General features: G+C 36.6%; 1 protein-coding gene across 1 annotated transcript; it reads right to left on the bottom strand.

Moving 5' to 3' along the window:
• Positions 1-7,310: 7,310 nt before the first annotated feature.
• Positions 7,311-13,144, bottom strand: LOC134741980 (uncharacterized). The gene is made up of 5 exons (XM_063674886.1): positions 12,877-13,144; positions 11,893-12,109; positions 10,317-10,460; positions 9,291-9,518; positions 7,311-7,620 (listed from the first exon to the last, which is right to left on the bottom strand). The coding sequence occupies exons 1-5, from the start codon at positions 12,974-12,976 to the stop codon at positions 7,452-7,454; spliced, it is 858 nt and encodes a 285-aa protein (XP_063530956.1). The 5' UTR covers positions 12,977-13,144; the 3' UTR covers positions 7,311-7,451.
• Positions 13,145-23,050: the final 9,906 nt, after the last annotated feature.

Here is a 23,050-nt window from a genome sequence, read left to right as displayed (position 1 = left end):
TGATACGATCTATAAGATCGCTCACGCATTTTGGTGTACGCGAAAAGAAGTGAAAATCGTGCGTGAGTTGCGTCGTGGTTGCGTCAAAGACCTATGTAACTCCTCATAAGATGAATACAGTCTAAGGAAAAACGTGCCTCGGATATCAAGAAAATTTGATTCTCGCACAGATGGCGCTACCACCAAAAACAACCTTTGGCCTATTCTCGGCTAGATGGCGTTGATGGTTCCGTTTGTTATTTTACAATTTTAACACATATCAGTGAAAGAACGTGGGTCAAAATCATATTAAAAAAAACATTTAGGTATCCATATAATATATACATTTTTTGAAATTTATAATTTTAGTTTTAATCGTGTGTCGATAGATGGCAGTAAATTTACTGTGACTACAAAATTTACCATGACAGTAACCCTCTATCCTATATATTCTTTGGTTGCGTGCTATTACCAAGACGATTGACAAGGTCTTATCAAAACCATAACAAGCTGTTACATTAGAATCGACCCCCAGGGCGCTGCGGCATTTTAATTGAGGTATCAATGCTAACGAAAGGTTTCGATGGAAGAACGAAATTACTTTAAAGCAATTTTGGATTTTCCTTATGTATTCCGAACACATTTTCGATTTCAGTTGAGTTCCTGTTTGTAAATAACGGTACAATGTTTTTCTAAACTCGTTAAAATTGAAAACAAGTGAAACGATGAAAAGTATGAAACTTTGAAGTATGCTTTTTTTTGTAAAATTATATATGAGTGAGCCGAAATAACAAAACACGTGCCCATTATTTTTTAGAGTTCCGTACCCAAAGGGTAAAACGGAACCCTATTACTAAGACTCCACTGTCTGTCTGTCCGTCTGTCTGTATGTCTGTCTGTCTGTCTGTCGGTCTGTCCGTCATCAGGCTGTATTTCATGAACCGTGATAGGTAGACATTTGAAATTTTCACAGACGATATATTTCTGTTACCGCTATAACAACAAATACAAAAACAGAATAAAATGAATATTATACCCTCTCGCGCAACAAGCTACATCGAATGGGACGCTCGCGGCGGGCCGCCATTTTTAATATGGAAAACTCGCCGCCTAGCTGCTGCGCGCCGCATTTAAAATATTGCTTTGCCGCTCGAGGCGTTAAGTGGAGCTCCCATACAACAAACATGATTTTTTGGCCGTTTTTTGCGTAATGGTACGGAAACCTTCGTGCGGGAGTCCGACTCGTACTTGGCCGGTTGTATATTTTTACCAACATATAATCAGACCAGTAATTAACTATATAGGTAGCAGTGTGCTTTAACAAAACTCTCTACAGAAGTTAGAGGTTATGGTCACTTTTCAGTTCTTTGGAGGACTATTTCTCCAAATAGGTTGAGGTTGGGTAGCTAAAAAAAATGCGTGTCTGTTATATTAGACTACTCTATAACATATATAAAAATAATTCAGCCGGACAGTTGGGTACCTTTCCGTACATACCACACATACCTATATTTTTATGATCATGAAAAAACTTAACTAGTCAAATTAAATCAAAATCAAAAGCGAAGTTAAAAATATCATTTGTACTTAAGTGCTTATTTTTATTGTTTTAACCTAAGGCCCAGCCATACAAATGATAAATCTAAAATATGCCACTTAAAATTTGAACCTATAGTGTAGGGTGTAGGAAATAGAGTGGATTTTGCGTTAGAATTATATTGACCGGGATATAGACCGTGATTACCTTTTGTATTGTTTTTGAACTCCCGATATTTCCACGTAGTTCACGGGTAAACGGGTAACAATACAAAAGGTAATCACGGTCTATATCCCGGTCAATATAAGTCTAGTAAAACTAACCGTGAATCATTATAAACTGTGATTTTGCGTTGTTAGAAAATTGAACGAAACAAAGCAAAAGCGTCTCTGTTCCAATTTTATTTGATTTCAATTTGATCAAACTGAAGAAGTACTACAGGTAGGACCTTGGGCCTTAGAAGGTTAATCTGGTTAATATTTACTAAATTAAAATAGGTTTCAAAATTACCCATAAAGTAGCACAAGATAATTCATGTAGTGTTTAGGGTACGCATTCCGGAATTCCGGAATCTCGAAATTCCGGAATCTCGGACAAATTTTCCCATATTACAGATACAATTCCGGAATTGAGACCACTCAATATCGAAAATTCCGCAATTGGATTCAAGTACTTTTATTAGATTTTAATACGTTTACTACTGAAAATTGCCAAGAAACTACACTATGCTGCTGTTATTAGCCGTCGCTGACAAGTCTAAAGTCTAGCAGTAGCAGCATGCATTAACTTAACCACCGAATTTTTTTATATTTGCTAAAGTAATAATGCCATACATTTACTTTCCCAAAATCCTAAGTGAAGATTTTGACGCAAAGCTTTTGAATTAAAATTTATAAATACGGATTCTGTAGCAGCTAGTGTTGGAATATTATTTACGAGTATTAACAACACATAATACAAACAGAAGATTGAAGATATACGAAGGTTTATCTAATAATATAGAAAGTACATATTATAATAAGCACATTACAAGAAGGTCAAATCAAACTTACATTGTGACATCAAAATGATATCTAAGTGATGTCTGTCGCCCGTGCGTCTCTCTCGCGCCAACACATTTACGGACAAGTTAGAGCGGAATGCACGCGCGACTGACACCATTTACATAATTTTGATGTCCCAATGTAAGTTTTATTTGGCCTCCATGTTTACATTCTCACCCAAGAGTTGTTTGTCGACCCGGCTCACCTGAATGACATGGATGGCTCGGTAAGTCGTTTGCTTGTCAAACACACATTACCCTTTCATGTTTAAATGAACATGTTAACAACAGTCTTGTCATGTATGAAGATAATGTATTTCAGAATCTGGGCGATTAGAAGCACGCTAAAAAGAGCTAAAAAAGTGCAAATGAAATAAAAAAGTATAAAAATAATTTAGGTAAGTACCTAATTTATGTCACATGGACCAGTTGTTACTGATAATGATAACATTACTTTTATAGTAATGATAAAAAAACAAATGAATTTATTTTTATTTAATTCCAAAAAATACCATAATTAAATACCTTAAGTACTACTTCATTCAATGATCCATAACTTAACATAAAACTTATACGCAACAAAATCATACGTCAATATAAGACAAAAACACGTCATCATAAAAAAAAAGAAAAAACAAAGCACAAGAAACTAAACCAGTAACAACTAATCAAATAACCCACCACGAGTAATTCCAAGCGCAAAAGTAGTTGCTGCGTTTCCGCGTTGAATCGCAATAGGCACCTTTGCACCAGGAATGACCTGGAGCGGGGATCAAGTTTAGTCCCCTCTCTCTCAAGCGACTCCCGAGCTCCCTAAAGAAGGACCGTGCCTGCGAGCACTAACACCCAGTGGTCTCCACCGTGAATGATAAAATGACAAGAATGACATTACTTTTTTAATACAGTTGCTCAAAAATTGCTACTTTTCGTGGCTGTTTAGCGTGCGGAAAGTTAGTTTTCGCGAACTAGTGCTTTTTACTTTTCCAATTTTTTTAATTTTTATTTGTTCCAATTCATGACTACTTATTGATGAGTGTTAATATTAGTTTCATTTAAACGTCGTAATCAACATAAAAACCTACTGTTAATGTAAGAATACGAAAAATATGCATATTTCATATTTTATTACTTACCTCTTCATTATTATAAGTATTATAACACGTTTATTTTTTAATGTTGAAAAACCGTTCTTAATAAGTTGTCTGAATCAAAGATAGATATAACTATATCCTCTTTGTCTGAATGGAACCAAATGGAACGGAACGCCTGTCAAAGAAGAGGCGTATTTTCTTACTGCAAGAATATTTTAAGTTTCCAAAGGCAACATTCGATATTGTTTTTATAAATATACGATACACAAATAATCATAAATTACGATATTTAGGTAATAATAGTACAACGTTTTAATATTTACAATTGTTTCTGTCTTATAGAACATGCATTTGAAAAAAAACTTTCATTAATAATAACAAAATCTATTCTAGTCGAATAAAAGCTAGAAAAACAGTTCTTTATAATGTCAATGTCAATGATGTCACAGAATTAATAATATAAAAGTTTCGAATTCCGTTCCTTACTTGTTGCTTTTCTTATTTTTTTCGCAACTGTATTAAAAAACGTCGTTCGATACACGTGCGGAAATGTCATTCTTCACTCGTCCCGAGTCTTATCTATCTATCTCGGTACTCGTGAAGCAATGACATACTTTCCACACTAGCATCGAAATGTACTATTATAGTAATCATAAAAGGGATGGGTGTGGCCTGTAATCCGAAATAATAATAAAAGGCAAACTTACCTTCGATATTATGATTTTTCTAATAAATATTCACAATTGAGAAATGGCTACACGAAATCACAACAATAACAACATCCAACAAATATGAACTAAGATCCTGAATTACCTGAATAACATTTTCTTTAAAAGTACATTTATTTATTTGAAAATATAAAATTAAAGGCCAATTTGGAACATGCACTGACATCAAACCGATATTAAAATGATATTGGAATTATATTTACTGGTCGGCATATCAGAGTAACGTTTATTAATTACAAAAGGTCAACAGAGGCAGAGCTCATTTACCTATGAGGTTGGCAACCTAACCTTCCAATTTTTTACAATTTTCTTTGATAAATACGAAATAGAAGAAATGCTCATGACATGGTGCTAAATAATGAAGAAAATTTTATCTTTGATGATACAAAATATAAAAAGTATTTGCGTGATCAATATTACGGTTTTATAATTAAGTTATCCCTAAATAATAATATTCCATAGCCCGTAGATCAAAGATGTTGAGTTCACCGGTAAATTACAAGCCTCGAGAAGCGACCGAAGCGCGTACATCCAATGTGCTCGCCTCTTGCTTTCTTCCGGCACGCTTAAAATTATAACAATTATTACAGCCGATAAGAAAGCAACTGGCAATCGAATTGTTTAAGTACATAGTATTTTTTGTTGATATTTCTGTCAGCTGCTTTATTTCTGTAAGCTATTCTGGGTTCTGGCAGAATTACCAGTGCTTCGCTCGAAAGAGCGGATTGTATAACTGAGCCAGAACCCTTTTGTTTTGCTGCAACGCACACAGCAATTCTACGGTTTATTTTTTTAAGTTTTGTTTTTTATCTTAATGTTGCTTTTTTGTATCTCCTGTGTTTCTTCTGTTTTAATATGTGTGTATTGTGGCAAACGAATAAATGGTTTATCTATCTATCTATCTATCTATTATTTGACAAAAGTTCCAACACGATAGTTTACAAATCTACCACTAGTTTGACACTGACATATTCGCTAGTATGTGCGTAACTTACTTTCTATGCATCTCGCTCGTACTCGTATATTAGTGCGAGCGAAATGTACAGAAAGCAAGTTAGGCAGACGTTAGCGAATATATTATTGTGTCAGTTTGATACTGCTAAGGCAGTCGTGGTAAGGCTACTATTACCTATTTCTTTGTCCAGATATGTAAAGCAAATTCTGGCCACGTTGTTTCAAACCACTAAACATAGATAGCCTATAATATTGCTGATGCTGGCACCGTAGAAGAAAAAATTGCTCTTTTCAATTGCTTACTAATTCAGCTTTACGATGTCCATGCTCCGATTTGCCCAATCAAATTAATCTTCCTTCTCCCTGGCTGACTGACGAGATTAGGGCGCTAATCGAAAAAAAAAAACCGGCCAAGTGCGAGTCGGACTCGGGTTCTGTACCATTACGAAAAAACAGCAAAAAATCACGTTTGTTGTATGGGAGCCCCATTTAAATATTTACATTATTCTGTTTTTAGTATTTGTTGTTATAGCGGCAACAGAAATACATGATCTGTGTGAAAATTTCAACTGTCTAGCTATCACGGTTCATGAGATACAGCCTGGTGACAGACAGACAGACGGACGGACAGACGGACAGCGGAGTCTTAGTAATAGGGTCCCGTTTTTACCCTTTGGGTACGGAACCCTAAAAAGCCAGTAGATCCAGTTACAACATAACAACTACATAGTTACCACAATTTGTATTTATTCAGCGCTCGACAAAGCTAGAAGCATTTAATTAAAAACAGAAGTTTGTGGCGAAGATTTGAATAATTAATTCTGCTCTCTGGAAGGCACGTCTGATTTCACAAAGACTTTGGTCCAAAAATTGGCTGCTTCTGATTTTGCTCAGAGTAGTGAAATAGAACTGATTTACATATCGTCCAACTTACAAATAAGGCGAGCTAAATTTATAAATATTATAATTATGAATAAGTTTTTGACAAAAAAAAATACTAACATCTTTATGCTACCCTATGAATTCCAGAAGATTGGGCATTTTATAGTTTCGAGTAGGTAATGATTTTTTTCCTTTTTTTTAACAAAACCGCAGCTGTTATATTAATGAGTAGCATTCCAAAAAATCATAATTAATTCGTTATATGTATGTGGCGTCCCCACTAGCTGCCACTGTCGACGTCATCTAACAGATGGCGTTAGGGAGCTAGAACGCAATTAGCTAGAAACCTACATCGCGCTTACGAAGTTTCAAATGTCACTTACTATATATACTCCTTCTGACTAACTCTCAGTGGACTTCGGTCCCCAGGCATAACACCCGCCTGGAGAGAGTACTCTCTATTTGCCCTCTCTTCACATTCCACATGTATTAACCATCTGCGAGGATATTACGGTTACGTTTGCGGTTCTCGCGATATCTTGTTTTTTTACCTGCTCCATACCTACATTTTTTTTTAAATCATAACTTGATAATTTTAATGTTAAATCGTCTGATATTCATAGGGTAGTAAAAAGATGCTCGTAAAACCCCATCTCATTACAAAAACATAAAATTATGTCTTATCGATAGAAACAATAAACGATTTAAAAAAAACCGTACCCGTTACGGAAATATGAAGATTCCAAAAAATTACAAATAATTCGTTATTTTTTGAGGTTTTGAATTATGTAATATACAAATTTTTTGTTCCAGCTCCATGCATTAAAAAAAAATCTACGACTTTTTTCAAGCCAAATCGTTTCAAATTCATAGTTTAGCATAACAATGATAGGTAAAGACCATTTCAATAAAAAAACTTTAAAATGTCAATTTCGGTTTTTACCATTTCTCCATAGAAATTACCGATTATTTTTAAATGCACCCGTGACGGAAATATGTAATATGCAAAAAAATCACAAATAATGCAAAGATATTACGGTTTGTTTTGCGGTTTTTGAAATAAATTGATTTTTTGTTCCTGCTCATTTAAAAAAAAATCATAACTCGACACTCTTTATGCCAAATCGATCCAAATTCAAATAAAATGTTACCATAACAATACTGGGCAAAACCAATTTCAATAAAAAAAATGAAAGTAACAACTTTGGTTTCTATATGTCAATGAGAGCGGATCAATTTTAACCCACCGACCGACTAGACGGTATAACCCAGAACTCCGTGCCAGTAATAGGGTTCCAGGTATTCTGGTGAAAGTAGTTCATCTTCATGGTGGCGATTTGCCCGTGGTCGTACGCGGTGTTGCCAGGCCGCGGCGCGCATGTTTGGTGTTGCACGTACAATGTCCATCTGAATCAGAAACGTATTCATTCGTTTTTTAGGGTTCGGTACCCAAAGGATAAAAACGGGACCCTATTACTAAGACTCCACTGTCCGTCTGTCTGTCCGTCTTTCTGTCACCAGGCTGTATCTCATGAACCATGATAGCTAGACAGTTGAAATTTTCACACATGATGTATTTCTGTTGCCAACAACAAATACTAAAAACAGAATAAAATAAATATTTAAGTGGGGCTCCGGCTCCCATAGAAGAAACGTTAATTTTTTGCTGTTTTTTTATCATGTTACGAAGATGCAAAAGCTTTATTTTTGAAGTTACGTAAAAAAACGACGAGTAATTTGACATAAAATAGTTGCTTTGTGATATAGAAAGTAAGTATATTAAATTTAAAACAATAGCTTAAGAACTCCTTGAGAATGGTATAAGTGAAAGAACAGGAATGAAACTTGGCAGTTAGTTTGACTTTCTATCCATATTACTGGATGCAGGCGTACGGTAGCTGTAGGCCGAGCACATGATTGATGCGACAGTATCTCGCCGCGAGATAGACTACCCGTCTTCTACTAACTGTATGAATTAAAGGGGGATGGGTAGTCTATGTCGCGGCGAGATACTCTCGCGCCAATCATGTGCTAGCCCGGCTGTTCATCGGTGGAGGTCAGAGAATGCACCTGAAGGATGCAAGTTTTAGTGTTTTGGGTTTGGTTTTTTTTTATACCACATCTTTGGCAAACAAGCATACGACCCGCCTGATGGTAAGCAGTCACCGTATCCTATGGACGGGGATACCGCCGTTTAGCCAAAATATTTTTCGCCAAATTTCACTTCCCTACAAACTTATGGCATCAGTTTCATTTCCCAAATGAAATTTTAGCAAGTTTTTTACTTCGCAACCATTTCATTTCCCAACCCCATATTGCGAAATGAAAATGACGTACTAGGTTGGGTTAAGTTAGGTTGGATTATGAAAATTTGCGAAATGAAATTTTGCCAAATGATAATTTGCGTAAAATAGTTTGGGAAGTAATACTTTGGGAAACGATTTTTGGCAATACATTAGTAAACCCTATGGACGCCTGCAGCTCCGGAGGCATTACATGCGCGTTGCCGACCTTTTAAAAACCTGATTTTAAGTATGGTATGGTGCTTAACGGAACTATTTAATTTAAACATAACATTGTGAGATGAGAGATTTTTCATCCACAACATTTTTTTTCGCGATTTCGGGGTTGGTCCCATAGTAAAAGTTACTCAGTATAATCCCAAAACCTTCCTGGTAACGGGAATGCACTTATTTTTCTACTATTTTATTCTTAAACGAGCAATTCTCGTATATATATATATATATATATATTTATATTTTTCGATGACATCGGAACGGCTCTAACGATTTCGATGAAATTTGCTATATGGGTGGTTTCGGGGGCGAAAAATCAATCTAGCTAGGTCTTATCTCTGGGAAAAAATCATTTTTGAGTTTTAAATGTTTTCCGAGCAAAGCTCGGTCTTCCAGGGTATAACCGCGAAAATCGAAGTTCGCCAATTGCGGGCATTTTTCTCTGTCACTCTAATTACGCCTATATTGGAGTAAAAGATAAAGATCCCTGCAATTTGCGAATTTCGGTTTTCGCGGTAGCCCCGCAGGAATCCCAGGTACTTAGCTATTATCTGATTATACCTCCTAGTGACATCCGAGTAGTGCATGTAAGCATACGCCGTGGCATGCTTGATCAGCCGCCCATTCCTGTGCACGTAACCGTAGTCGCGGAACTGCATGCCGTAGGAGACGTCTCCCCCCTTCTGAAATGGGGGGAGGTTGTTAAACTGCCTGTCTTCGTGCCCGCCTTCCACATGCTTTAGTCGCAGCATGCCGTTGGCCATCGGTGTCACGGTCCATGCGCAGCCACTGTAGAAGGAAAATGTTTTTTTTGTCAAAATTTTAATTTTTGATACAGGTTCAGCCAAAACGTAAAAATCTCAAAAAACGAGGCTTCGTATTTGACTCCAAAACATAACCAAATGTAACGAAATTTTGAGATATAAATGGTAATGAAGTTATCTGTGTCGAACTGTTTAGATTTTTAGGCTAATGTCAGTTTTGAATACCATGCCTCTCTTTGTGGCCTAGTAAATTAGGCCGTTTTTGCGAATATTTGAAGTGCTGATGCGCCTTAAAAAATAATAATAGGGAAGTTATAGAATAATGATTCGCAAATGAGCCATCTATAATTATAAAGTGGTTCTGAATTAGAATTATTTTTTAAATTGTAGTCTACGTGATTTCTCATCGTCATTTTAAAGTTCAAAGTTCAAAGTGTTTTCATTTGTGAGTATATGTCAAACTTATTACAGTGGCGGTAAATACTCAAATATGTCGTCTTCAAGCAAAAGGTACCTCTTTGTTAATTGCCATAAGGATACTCTGAGAGGTTATTCGTATAAAGATACTAGCAAATTTCGTCCTTATGGCAAGCGACAATGTGGTACCTTTTACTTGAAAACGTCACAAATATTTGTAGCACTATACCCTGCCTGATGGCGTACAAAAACTTGAATAATTTCCTTGCATACTAACATGCGAAATTAATTTACATATCTATATAAATACCTAGTTATTATTAATATTAAAGTCATGTTTAGAATCTACAATTTAATGCTAGGACCTACCACTCCATGGCTCTCGGGTTACTTCCAGTTTAGTTACCTGTAGTCTGGTGTAAAGACGAAGTGCGGCTGGTTGGCGCTGGGGTGTTGCGGCACATCCACGTACCCTCCCTGCGGCATCCAGTACGCGTATTCACCATCTGCTGATGTCTGCAGCGCGAATGCCGTCCGTTTGTGCAATATGCTGTAAACAATGTCATAGAAATTAGACTTAGGTCGGGGTGCACCAAACCGTCTGTCACCGTTTTAGCGTTCGCTAAATTTTATTGTACGGGAAGTTTCATAGTTTTCTGCTGCTTGACGTTGATCAGTCTGTTAATTGTGGTTGGTGCAACTGACCCTTAAAATAGTACTAAAAGGCACTTACCTACTCAAATATTGTTATTACTAACAAACAAAAACCGGACAGGTGCGAGTGCGTATTCGCACACCGAGGGTTCCGTACTTTTTAGTATTTGTTGTTATAGCGGCAACATAAATACACCATCTGTTAAAATTTCAACTATTTTCAACTGTCTAGCTTTCACGGTTGATGAGATACAGGCTGGTAACAGACAGACGGACAGAGGAGTCTTAGTAATAGGGTCCCGTTTTTACGCGTTGGGTACGGAACCCTAAAAAACAAATACACTTACACTCCGAAGTTTTAGCGAGACAACACTATGCGCGTCCCGCTCGCACGTCGGGGCTACGTGCGAATCGGATGCAGTGTGCTATGCCCCATATACTAAACTCACTGGTGACAGACAAATGCCTTTTTAAAAATTAAAAAGGGATTAAATATGTGAAACCATGTCACGTCTCGGCCTTTCGATTCACGGCACACAAATGACCCCCTAATGGTCCTTACTCGGGACGTGGCTTGAATTAATTTGTTTTAAATAATACGAATTGTATTAATATTTTTACACTTTATACTATTATAAAGTGTAAAAATATTATAATTATTAGGTATTAATATTTTTACACTTTATACTATTATAAAGTGTAAAAATATTAATACAATTCGTATTCTATAGATAAATAAAACTATGAAAACGGATTATATCGCGTATATTGAATTTATAATACATCCCGACGTTTCGAATCCTTTACAGCGTTCGTGGTCAACGGGTGGCTGAGGAAAACTACAAAGTGCAAAAATACCTACGTACTAAAAATAATGAACCATCATAGACTATAAACTTGAAGGCTGGTTGTACATGCAAAATCGGTTCATAAGGCTAGTTATACAAATACAACTATTTTCAAGTAAATATATATATATATATATATATATATATACACGATAAAAACTATGCGCGATATACTATAGTCTCACAAAAAAGAGCAGATATTAAAAAAGTGACAATACTGTAGTATCGTCCCTTTCTAATGAATCTATATAAGAAAACGGGACGACACTACCGTATTGCCACTAATTCTTAATTTATACTCTTCTTTGTAAGACTATGTACCTAAACTGGTATACCTAACCTAAATTGGTAACCCTTAGATTAGGGCCGCACATGACTAACTGACTCAGAATAAGAGGACATTCTTCATCGGAATTTTCTTCTTAATCTGAGTTCCTCAGAGGTTTCAAATTTTAAGTCTGGTTAGAGCGCTAAACTTACCCATGTGTCAGTTTGACAAACGAGAACCTCCCTATGCCACCATCGACTAGGGTCCCGGGAATGACGGCGTGGGATGTAAACGGGTAGAGATCGAAGTTATTTGTGTTCACCAGTGCTTGAGTTGGTGTGTAAGTGTGCGATCTATGGAAGTCAGACAAAATCATATTCCCCTTTACGCAGTCGATGAGTGTTGCGCCGGGGTATTCTACCGCGTCCCCTGAAATGTTTAATTTATTAATGTATAAACATATACCAGATTTGTACAGGCCCAAAAAATATTTTTTAGAAATATATTTTCTTTTTATATAATCATTTAACTGACACAAACCGTATTATCTTCAATATGTTCTCAATTGGCTTTGATACATAAACGCAAACGTTTGTGAATATTATCAACGATAGGTATGCACAGTAAAAAATCTTTGGCAACGTATCTTGGGCCACCCTGTATTAGTTCTTTAAAATAACCTGACCAAAAATCTCTGAATAAGGTAATATTTATGAAGAAGTTAGTTGAAACATTATCCTAGATGCATTGCTTCTAGCGAACAATCATAGTTTTATAACTCTTAAAGAAAATAACAACTAATACTGTTAGCGGAGTTCGGAACGCGCCCCTATTCAAATTTAGGTCATGCATTAGTAATGTTTCAAATAAAATATAGATAGCTGTAGTGGGGCTTTTAACAATAAACTAATTTAATTTTAAAAGTTAGGTTGGTTCAATAAAAGTTAACGTCACGAGTACATACACACTTTACTCATTTGAATCTTAAAAAATTACAACGAATAAATTAAATAAATAAACGAAGAACTACAAAAATGTATCCTTTAAGGGTACAGCCTAAAAATAACTTTAGATACATTCTTTAACTTTCTGATGTCTAAACGCGTGTTGTTAGACGCGAACGTGCTAAGCATAAAATAAAATGTGTATACTCATTTGAACTAATATGAAAAAAAGGATTCATGCTGAACGTTTACCTGTCCTCAGTCTATTCCCAGGCAATAACGGGAGATCTCCGTGCGCTCCAAAAACATGTAACACCAGGATCACAACCGAAGTAATTCGTAGCAGCCCCATCCTTGTAACTTTCAAGATAAACTAATAAAAGCTTGCCCAGACACCGTTTTATACGCAAAATCTGACTCGTGCTGATGAGATTTTCTTGCATTATTCCTATATGAGTTTTTCCCGACGTAGGATGTGCAATTGAACGTTTTCCTGGTCCAGTTGTTACTAAACACACAATCACAAATAGTTATTTTATCACCAAGGCATAAAGACTCAAATTACATTGACAGTTCTTACAAGTAGTCGACCAACTTGATAAATCTCGGCGCTACAAACATATTGAATATAGCTTACGCTTTCTCGGTGACAGAAGGTGTACGACTTTATTATTTTCTAGGAAAATATACTTTAATGTGACGTTTTTAAGGTAGATTTCGGATTATCAGTTCGTGCACTATGGTCTTGTATGAAGAGAACGGTACTAAGTGGTCAGATATGTGACCCGCGTGGGTTATCATTGAATCCGGCGGAGTTGCCCGGACGCAATTGATAAAGATTTGTTTATTATGATTTGACAAGCAATTAATTTCTACTCTTTACGTCGTTTGTGATGCTGTACGGATATATTACTCGTATTTATCTACGTAACAGTGACAATTAGAGTGTCTGTCTCTTTCTAATGCATGGTGTTAAAAACATATCTTGAATATACATCTACACTTATTTAATAATATTTATCTTGGATAAAGCCATCCATAATACGCCTGCTGGTTTAATATTTTTTTCTAAACTATTACGGATAACTAACTCGTTATATGTATTTCGGTATAATGCGACGCGTTACAACTCACATTACAACAGTCAGTGCAGCAAGCCATGCTACTTGCACCTACTTACGAACATTTAGCATTTAGTGTATCTGCATCACAGACCATTGAGGAGATCAGTTACAAACTATGTACATGATCTCCTCCAAAGATACGCCACACGTTTGATCGCACACAAAAGTTACAGTCTCCAAAAGAGTATCAAACAGTTACGAGTCTATTCTTATAATATATACAATACCAGTACCCTCTACTGCTGGTCCGCAGTAGGATAAAAATATTAACACAATTCGTATTATTTGAAACCAATTAATTCAAGCCACGTCCCGAGTAAGGACCATTAGGGGGTCATTTGTGTGTCGTGAATCCAAAGGCCGAGACGTGACATGGTTTCACATATTTGATCCCTTTTTAATTTTTAAAATGGCATTTATTTTTACCAGTGAAGTTTAGTCTATGCTGAATATATGATTGTAATACGAAACATAAAATCGAACACAATTATTTTTTGATACAGGAGGCAAACGAGCAGAAGAATCACCTGGTGGTAAGCGATTACCGTCGCCCATGGACACCCGCTACACCAGAGGGGTTGTAAGTACGTTGCTGGCCTATAAATGGGATTACGCTCTTTTCTTAAAGGTTTGGAGGCCTTAGCGGTCCGGGAATACCGCGACAGTTCATTCCACAATTTAGCTGACAATCTTCTTCGTAAGATCGACGTGATTGTACAGAGAAAGTTTATTGAGACTTATACACGTATAAGTTTCAATAAACTTTCTTATACACGTATAAGTCACAATAAACATTCTCGGTACAATCACGTCGATCTTACGAAGAAGATTGTCAGCTAAATTGTGGAATGAACTGTCGCGGTATTCCCGGACCGCTAAGACCTCCAAACCTTGTACAAGTTCTGATAAAGTCTGTCGTCAGCAGATCACTCACCTTCCTATTTACTACCAACTATATGGTTCATAGAAGTCTCACGGTCACCATTATTATATATACCTGCCTAAAATTAGCGCTAAGTACTATTCTGAATAGACCTCAAGGTCAAACTAAATAGTAGTACCTAGGAGTTCATTTGGGTCTACATAAAAATATTATCAACAACAACTTTACAACCACTCAGCCCTTGATGTGTTGTTGTACTTCTTACGGGTGAATAAAATGAATAACAAATTAAATGTACTCGTAATAGCTACATAGTTCAGTACATATGATTTATGTAAATGTTACCAAAAATACATGGAGGTAAACTTACATGGAGACATTTGCTATTAATAGCTTATTCATATTATATGTGAAGCATTTGTTAGGCAAATGTTAGCACTACATATTGCTTATAGTTTTGATTGTACTGGTAGAGTATTTATTTGGGCGCACTGCCAACAAGCTGCCTTCACAGCCCGGCAAAATTTTAATCTTAGACACTTGCAATGTATTTTTCGTTTCTTTTTAATACCATTAGTAAAATTTAATATAAATCTTATTTCTATGACAATTGAGCATGAAATATTTGCTAGGTAAATAAGGACCGGGGCCGGACCGGGGCCGGGCCGGAGCTTCCGGCGCTTCGTTTTTTATGGAGATCATCACGTGATCACCGATCAGCTGGCATAGAAAATGACTTGTGGGACGCCTCGGCCCGAGCACGGTCCGGTCTAACGTGAGTCATCCTTTATTTAATATGTACTTTATATTTTTTTCAATCAACATATATAATCCTTCCAACTGTTTATTAAAATACTGATTCAATTTCAGGCTACAAAGTTTTCTTCTACAAAAAATAAGTTTAAACAATATAAAATAGTTGACGAAGCATTTGAAAAGTATAAGTAAACCCGCATGTTAAACTTGGTGAAGTTTCCAAAAGTTATGCACCTTTTAGCGAAGATATTTTCGCTCTCCTAAATATGAAACGAAAACCGCAAAGGTTCTTCAAACTTTGTTTGAAAATTTAGTTACAAAGTCACCCGTTTTTATTGCTGGGCTTTTATCAGTTTACCATACTTTCAATTTTTCAATAATATCCAATATGGATTAAGGACTTTTTACGAACATTTTTGACCTTTAGAATATGATGACTTAGTTAAGGAAATATTGACCTAGTTTGAAAATAAATTTGTAAGTTCACACCGATTGTAAAACATTAGTCACTAAGTACCTAAATACTAAAAACTATACTAAGTCCATATGCTTGGTAATTCGACGACGACGGTTTTAACTATCCGATATCGGATGTCGGAAGGAGGTAAAATGTAAGATATTTGTGTTTTTCTGTATTTATTTATGTACCTATTTAATAAATCATTATTACTAAAAAAACGATAAATAACGCAAAAGGCGGACTTAATAGACGACTTAGTGACTGCTATAGACGGCGCCCCCGCGGCCTAACTACGCAGATGTAGGAACCTACATGTATAATTATGTAGGATATACATATATGTATATTTTGTATACAGGTTGGAAAAATTAATAGGCCCTGGAGGGAAAGTGCATTAAAAACTTAAGTTAGCTCATTTTACTTAAAGGAAACATTCTTTCTACATTCTTTATTTTTACTTCTCTTTCATTCTTTTATTTTTAACAAGAATCAAAACTGCATTCAAAGTTTTTTTTTTTAATTTTGCTTGTCTAATAATATTCTTGAGTACTAAATATTCCATTTTATGGATATTTTGTACGACAGATGAGTGTAAGACCTAATGTTTCTTTGAGAAATTTTATCATCAACATTAACTGTATCGACAAGTAGAATAAAATAGCGGGCGTTTATTTTTTGGAATTTTTAGTCGGTTCGATTCCCGAGCGAGCCAAGCGAATAAAAAAAAATTTGAATGCAGTTTCCTTTCTTTCTAAAAATAAAAGAATGGTTCCATTAAGTAAAATGAGCTAACTTAAGGTTTCAAGGTACTTTTCCTCCAGGGCCCATAATTTTTTTCCACACTGTATATGTTACGTTAATGGTTATGCCACGTTACATGTACGAGTAAATAAAACATATCGTATTAAAATAAGACTGTAACTTCGATGTATGGGAGCAGCTATGTTTAGCGGCGGGTTCGCAAAACTGTTGCCATAGCATTACGAGGTTTTTTATTTGCTACGGACTACGGCGTAGCACTACTATGATCCAAGTAGAGTGACAAAATAAAGGGCCTATTCGAGTTTTAGTTATGCGATCTGATTCCGATACGTTATCCCAGCCTTTGCCAGGGTCCGCTTTCCTACTTGCCTTTCTCCACTGCGCGATCCTGGGCGTCCTCTTGTGTGAGCCCGTTTACGGACATATGAGCATTCACGACATCGAGCCATCGCTTTTTTGGTCTGCCCTGAGGTCGGGGGCCGTCATGTCAGTGTCAAATGTGAAGAAATATTTATCACTTTTGACACTGACGGATCAGTATGGTATCGAAATCAGATCGCATAACTAGAACTCGAATTGGCCCATAGGACATTGAAAAAGTTACAACATAAAAAGTAATGACCTGTCTGGGGCAGTCAGTAGTGACCCTGGCTATAGAGGCAATGGCCCTGGGTTAAAATCCCGGTATGGACACAAGCTTCACATAACATTTAAAAAAAACAGGAATTTACTAGAGTTAGACCAAGATCGTTGATCTTTCAAAATCGTTGCAGACTTATGTATCTTGTTCTAACTCTATGTTCTTGCCAGCATGTTTATATATATTTGTCATCATCATCATCATTACGTATTGTCCATCTTTACAGATGATTTAGCAGCATCAATGAATTGTGTTATCTAGCGACAGCGTCGCTCGTGGCTATATAACCCGATCTTTGAACGGCACAATCGTCCACATTTATGATAAATAATAGTACATTGAGGGTCCACACCGAGGCGACCCTCATCGCGCATGTGTCTTATTGCCCGTTTTCGGGCCAAGTCATGAAACTAGGACGTATCGTGGGTTTCGCGACCGAGGCTGTTCTTCCACTGAAAATTAAAAATGAAAAAATGAAAAAAATAAAAAAATAAAAAAATTAAAAAATTAAAAATTAAAAAATTAAAAAATGTTTATTGGTTCCTTACAAGTAGTTTACAGCATGGGATGGGATCTTCTTTTAAGCATTAGATATGCTTGTGACAGAAAACCCCGCTCTTCCGAGATCGCTAGTGTATAAACCATTATGTTTGTGTCTTTAAATCTAGTATTTAACACTTAAATCTAAAACTAAATACTTCTTTTATACTAAAAAGTAGTACTAGCATGATGGTTACAATTTTTTTTTTTTTACTATTTAATACTTATTAATTATGTCGCTTAATGACATAATCCGTCGGTCTCTTGCCACCATCAATGTACCCGCTCTTCTTGAGCCGACTGGCATTATCAGAGATGATGGCAAGAGGCCCGATGGGATGTCCTTGGTTCCTTGGAGCTTGGGACGGATGTTGGTGTGGGATGCTACCTGCGTAGACACACTGGCACCGTCCCACCTCCAACGGACTAATGTAAAAGCGGGCGGAGCGGCGGAAAGCGCCGAAATGTTAAAACGTAATAAATATAAGAGCCTCGGTAGAGAGTATCATTTCGTTCCATTTGGAGTTGAAACTCTAGGTCCATGGGGTCCCAGCGCGCATAAGTTGTTTGCAGAAATCGCGAAGCGTCTGGTTAACGTAACTGGTGACCGAAGAGCTGGCGGCTTTCTCGCACAACGTATCAGCATTGCGATACAGCGGGGAAATGCCGCCAGCATCCTTGGTACAATGCCTCAAGGGCCTATTTTAGATTTAAGCTAGTTATTAATTTCGTTTACGTAGTACCACTGTATATGTCTTGTATAATAAATGTCTATTAATATATTTAAAAAAAAATTACTTCAGTAACAATTCCTAATTATGTATTCCTGTTCTTCCACTCAGCGCGGTTTGTTGCTAGGTCTTCCCATGAGTCGCAGTTGACGTTAAACGCAAGTATGTCGCGCTTTACGTAGTCCTTAAAGCGGAGTAATGGGCGACCCACGTTGCGCTTGCCTACTGCAAACGCAACGTGGGACGCCCATTATACTTGTCATAGCTATATACGATATTGAATATAAATAAGAAATTTCATTATATTTGTGGAAATCGTTTATTAAATTGCGAGGGTAATAATTTATTACAATAAGTTTGTATAAGCAAGTCAGCTGTGAACCGTTCGTCCTTCATAAATAACAAACTTCAAATGCTCATTTATATTCTGCCCACTACAACACTAAATTAAATACTTCTAGAAACGAGATAAACATTGTTGCCAACCTAACAAATGCTATAAATCAAAGCCTGCGACAAGTGTACCAACTTAACTAACAGTCGTTAGGATTAGCTATGACCATAAACAAGTAAATAGTAAAGACTACTGATTTCCGTATATCGCGTTTGTCATTAATGTCATTGTACTGTAACAGTTTCCAAAGTTTAGCGTATGCCTGTTTGGAAGCCGAAAATTTTCTTACATTTTACATAAATAATAAATAAAAATAAAATAAAAATCATTTAATTCGGACGATAATACAATCCATATTTTGTTAGTTACAATTATACTTAAATTACTATGTTAGTACCTAAACTAAGATGTTGGGAGGTCCAGTGCCTAATAAGTGCACTGTCCCATCTCCCTGCCACGACGGCCAGGAGACTGTGGCGGCTGTCGCGCACCCTTCGGAGCGTCGCGGAGCAGCGCTTGCGCAGCGTCGCGTGGAAACCATCCACATGCGCGTCGGCGAATATGCCCGACGCGCTGCAGAATCGCGGCAGCCGCAACAGTACCCTGAACGCGTCGTTGTACTTTATACGCATGGCATTCATAGAACGCTGCGTGTTCCTCGTCCACAGGCTGCAGGCGTACAGCGAAGTACGAAAAAGTGTTATTTTAACTTGCGCTGTACACCTGCTGAACCTACGGGCGACCATATTAGCCCTAATAGCTAATGCCCTACGTTCGCGTTCATATAGCCTACATAGCCACATAGCCCACAAGATGGCGTTACAGGTTACAGTGTTTAGTTTACTTTAGATTGCACTATACAAAATATATGGTTCTGAAACTTCGCTATGCGACACGCCATTTACAACAGTCATTTGGAATCTCCCAGAAACGGTATTCGTATATTAAAATCTCAACTTGATTGGTTTAATATGATACGATCGCTCGCACTTATTGGATACATTTCAATACACTAAAATACTACAAGTCGTAACAGTCGTAATTTTTAAATTAAAAAATTACAATTTGAAAACCAGTCTTTAATATTCAGCTGTCTCTGTTAGAACCTTGAAAGTGGTTACAATACCAAATCATTTAGGAGAGATTATCTTGATAGTTACCGCGTAATGCCCCGGGCGTTAGCTACTTTGAGGGTAATAAGTTGATTAAGTTGTGTTTTGAGGTGTACCTATTACCTACCTACATCTAAAATATATTTAAAAGTTATCTTATAGACTTAGTGGTAATTTAAGGTGCCATGAGTTCAGGTCGCAGCTTGCTAAGCACTGAGCGGACCACCGTGCGTGCGTGCACGGGATAGCGTAAATAATTTTTATTAAATTGTTATTTTTTAGTAATTTTTAACAAAAAAAAGTAATCGATGAGTCAGATTAAAAATAAAATTGCGCATGTACACGGTGGCTAAAAAGTAAGCGCATTCCCGTTGCCAGGGAGGTTTTGCGATTACACTGAGCAACTTTTACTATGGCACCAACCCCAAAATTGCGAAAAAATATGTCGTTTCATACATTTTAGCTGGTCCATTTTCTATGGGAGGGTAAATTTTTATTTTGCGTTTTCGTGGTTGGTCCCATAGTAAAAGAAGTAATTTTCATATTTTAAGCTTTTGTTAAAAAAATGATAGAAATTTTTAACTGTCCGTTTAAGACTGTACATGACCTTTTTCTATTGACGGAAAGTTGTTTAATCAGGTTTTGAATCGATGAAGTTAATAGAGAAAGGCATCAAGATTGCTATTCATTTTTAGGGTTCCGTACCCAAAGGGTAAAAACGGGACCCTATTACTAAGACTCCGCTGTCCGTCTGTCCGTCCGTCTGTCCGTCTGTCTGTCTGTCACCAGGCTGTATCTCATGAACCGTGATAGCTAGACGAGAAATTTTCACTGATGATGTATTTCTGTTGCCGCTATAACAACAAATACTAAAAACAGAATAATATACATATTTAAATGGGGCTCCCATACAACAAACGTGATTTTTTTGCTGTTTTTTTTTCGTAATGGTACGGAACCCTTCGTGCGCGAGTCCGACTCGCACTTGGCCGGTTTTTCTTTATTGCTGGCTGAATCCACGGCACCTTAAATAGACAAGGGTCAAGCAGATTGATGACAACGTACAACCCTCACATGATTCGCCATTATTAGATTTTTTGTGAGATATATTTGCACAAAAATGTAAAGGAAAAGATTGATAAGTATTCCAACATGGGACCGGCAAGAAACTCGGCGGGACACATATTTTCAAACATCACGTAATTAACATGCATTACGAGTAAATAAGAAAAAAACACAATTTAATTTACCATAGAATTTATGTAATCACATACAGTACTTTTCTTTATAAAAATTTAATTTAAAAATATATATGTACATCAAATCATACAAATACGTATGTATACAGTTTCTAATCGATCTACGCATTTTCTATAGATATGTTGTAATGCTTACTGCCACTGCCCTTTTTTTATACAGGGGAAACGCATACCACCCGGGCGCGGGGATGTACCCGGGATGGTTATGTGGGACCTTTCGGTCGCTTCAGTGCTGTAAGGCGAGGCCACGGGAACACCAGTGCACTCTACCATGACCTCACAGTGAACGGCTGTTAACCCCCTTCTCTGGCAACTACCATTTCGGGGGGGCGTCCTAGAATGCCCCTCACCATGAGGACCTAGTTTCTGTCAGGTGACAGTCGTCCCCGTGTCTGCCACCCAGAGGTCCCCACTGCCACTGCCTAGGAAACTCAACAGCATAGCTCTTAAAATGTTTGTCTAGTAATTTAGATACTATATAAGAATACAAATAAAGTGATCATCAGATTAACCTTGTAACTTAATTTACCGTTAATTAATTATTGGTTAAGTAAATACATGATGAATTGTTAATAGTAATTTGCTAAATAGGTCTCTTGCTGTTGAAAAATTTACAAGAACCATTTCTGTTCATAAACAACTATTTCTGTTTATTTTTTTGTTTCTTTGCTTTTGGCTTGTTGCTTGTTAATAACGTGATTCTTCTCACTTGATCTTTCGATCAATGGCCTCATCTCAGCATGATGCTGGAAGTCGCCAAAAATATGTTGTCGCTTTCTTCTTTTGGCTGTAAGAATATTGTTTCATTTGTGTAATACGAATTAAAATATTTCTATTCCATTCTGTTCTTAAACAAGCCTTTCTAATAAAACTAAGTTTATGGCAAAAATTACATTTTTGGTAAAAGCTTTTATCGCTGACTGTATTTTTCTTTCCACAGGCAAGGCAACTAATACTCGAGACAAATCTAACGACCACCCCAAACACAATTAATTTGCGTTGTTTTATCACAGAGTTCCCATGGCCACCTCCTGTCTCCATCATCGGATCAGCTCGATGGTACCATAATAATGCATTATCACCCGACTTACATTTGTGCAAATTTTCAGCTTCATTAGAAGTCGGGAAGTGGGTCAAAACTTGCAAGATTTGACCCGTACAAACATAGCTAGATTTTACATATACTTACATTGGAAGGTAAATAAAGGATTTTAAATTATTCCTATTCTTTTCTATTTTTAAACAAGCCTTCCTTACTGACAAAAAAGAAGCAGCAACTCCAACATAACGTTGCTTTGTGCACTAAGTATAAAAGCTTTTTAAAGTTTTGTGTTATCTTATAAACATGTAAAATCCCTCTTACCATTTTGTTAAAGATTTCACCTTATTTGAGCTTCAAAGAGCTTATTTTAAGTGTGAGCGAAGTGGAAAGCTTTATTATAAAACAAAGTTTCTTATATTAAAGATCCTTTAACACTGTAGTACGCGTTTAGAGTTACGAGTGAATAATAGAAAAAAGCGTTTTCGAACAAATCGCTCCTTAAATAATAAAGAGAGTAGAAGTTGAGTGGTTTCCAATACCAGGGCTTTATTTATTAACTTTTCTCAAACATACTCAGAAATCTATGCGTTAATGTCAAGAAATGAAGACATGAAGGTTGCTCATTTATTTAGGGAGTTAGTATGAAACGTACATTATTGTCCGCTGCTCTAACTTTTTAAATTTGCTCACTAAGATTAGACTGACAAAGGAAATATTACATAC

The sequence above is a fragment of the Cydia strobilella genome, chromosome 6 (genome assembly GCF_947568885.1).
Source record: "Cydia strobilella chromosome 6, ilCydStro3.1, whole genome shotgun sequence".
Taxonomy (NCBI): Eukaryota; Metazoa; Arthropoda; class Insecta; order Lepidoptera; family Tortricidae; genus Cydia; species Cydia strobilella.
The sequence above is the reverse complement of the archived record's forward strand: the minus strand, read 5'-3'. Positions and strand labels throughout refer to the sequence as shown.

Bases quoted from the DNA above. Each gene is read 5' to 3' on its own strand.
- LOC134741980 (XM_063674886.1), bottom strand. From the start codon at position 12,976: ATGGGGCTGCTACGAATTACTTCGGTTGTGATCCTGGTGTTACATGTT. The intron at 12,110-12,876 runs GTAAACGTTCAG...TAAACATTTCAG, and splicing joins TGGGAATAGACTGAGGACAG to GGGACGCGGTAGAATACCCC. The intron at 9,519-10,316 runs GTAACTAAACTG...TTCCTTCTACAG, and splicing joins GTCTTTACACCAGACTACAG to TGGCTGCGCATGGACCGTGA.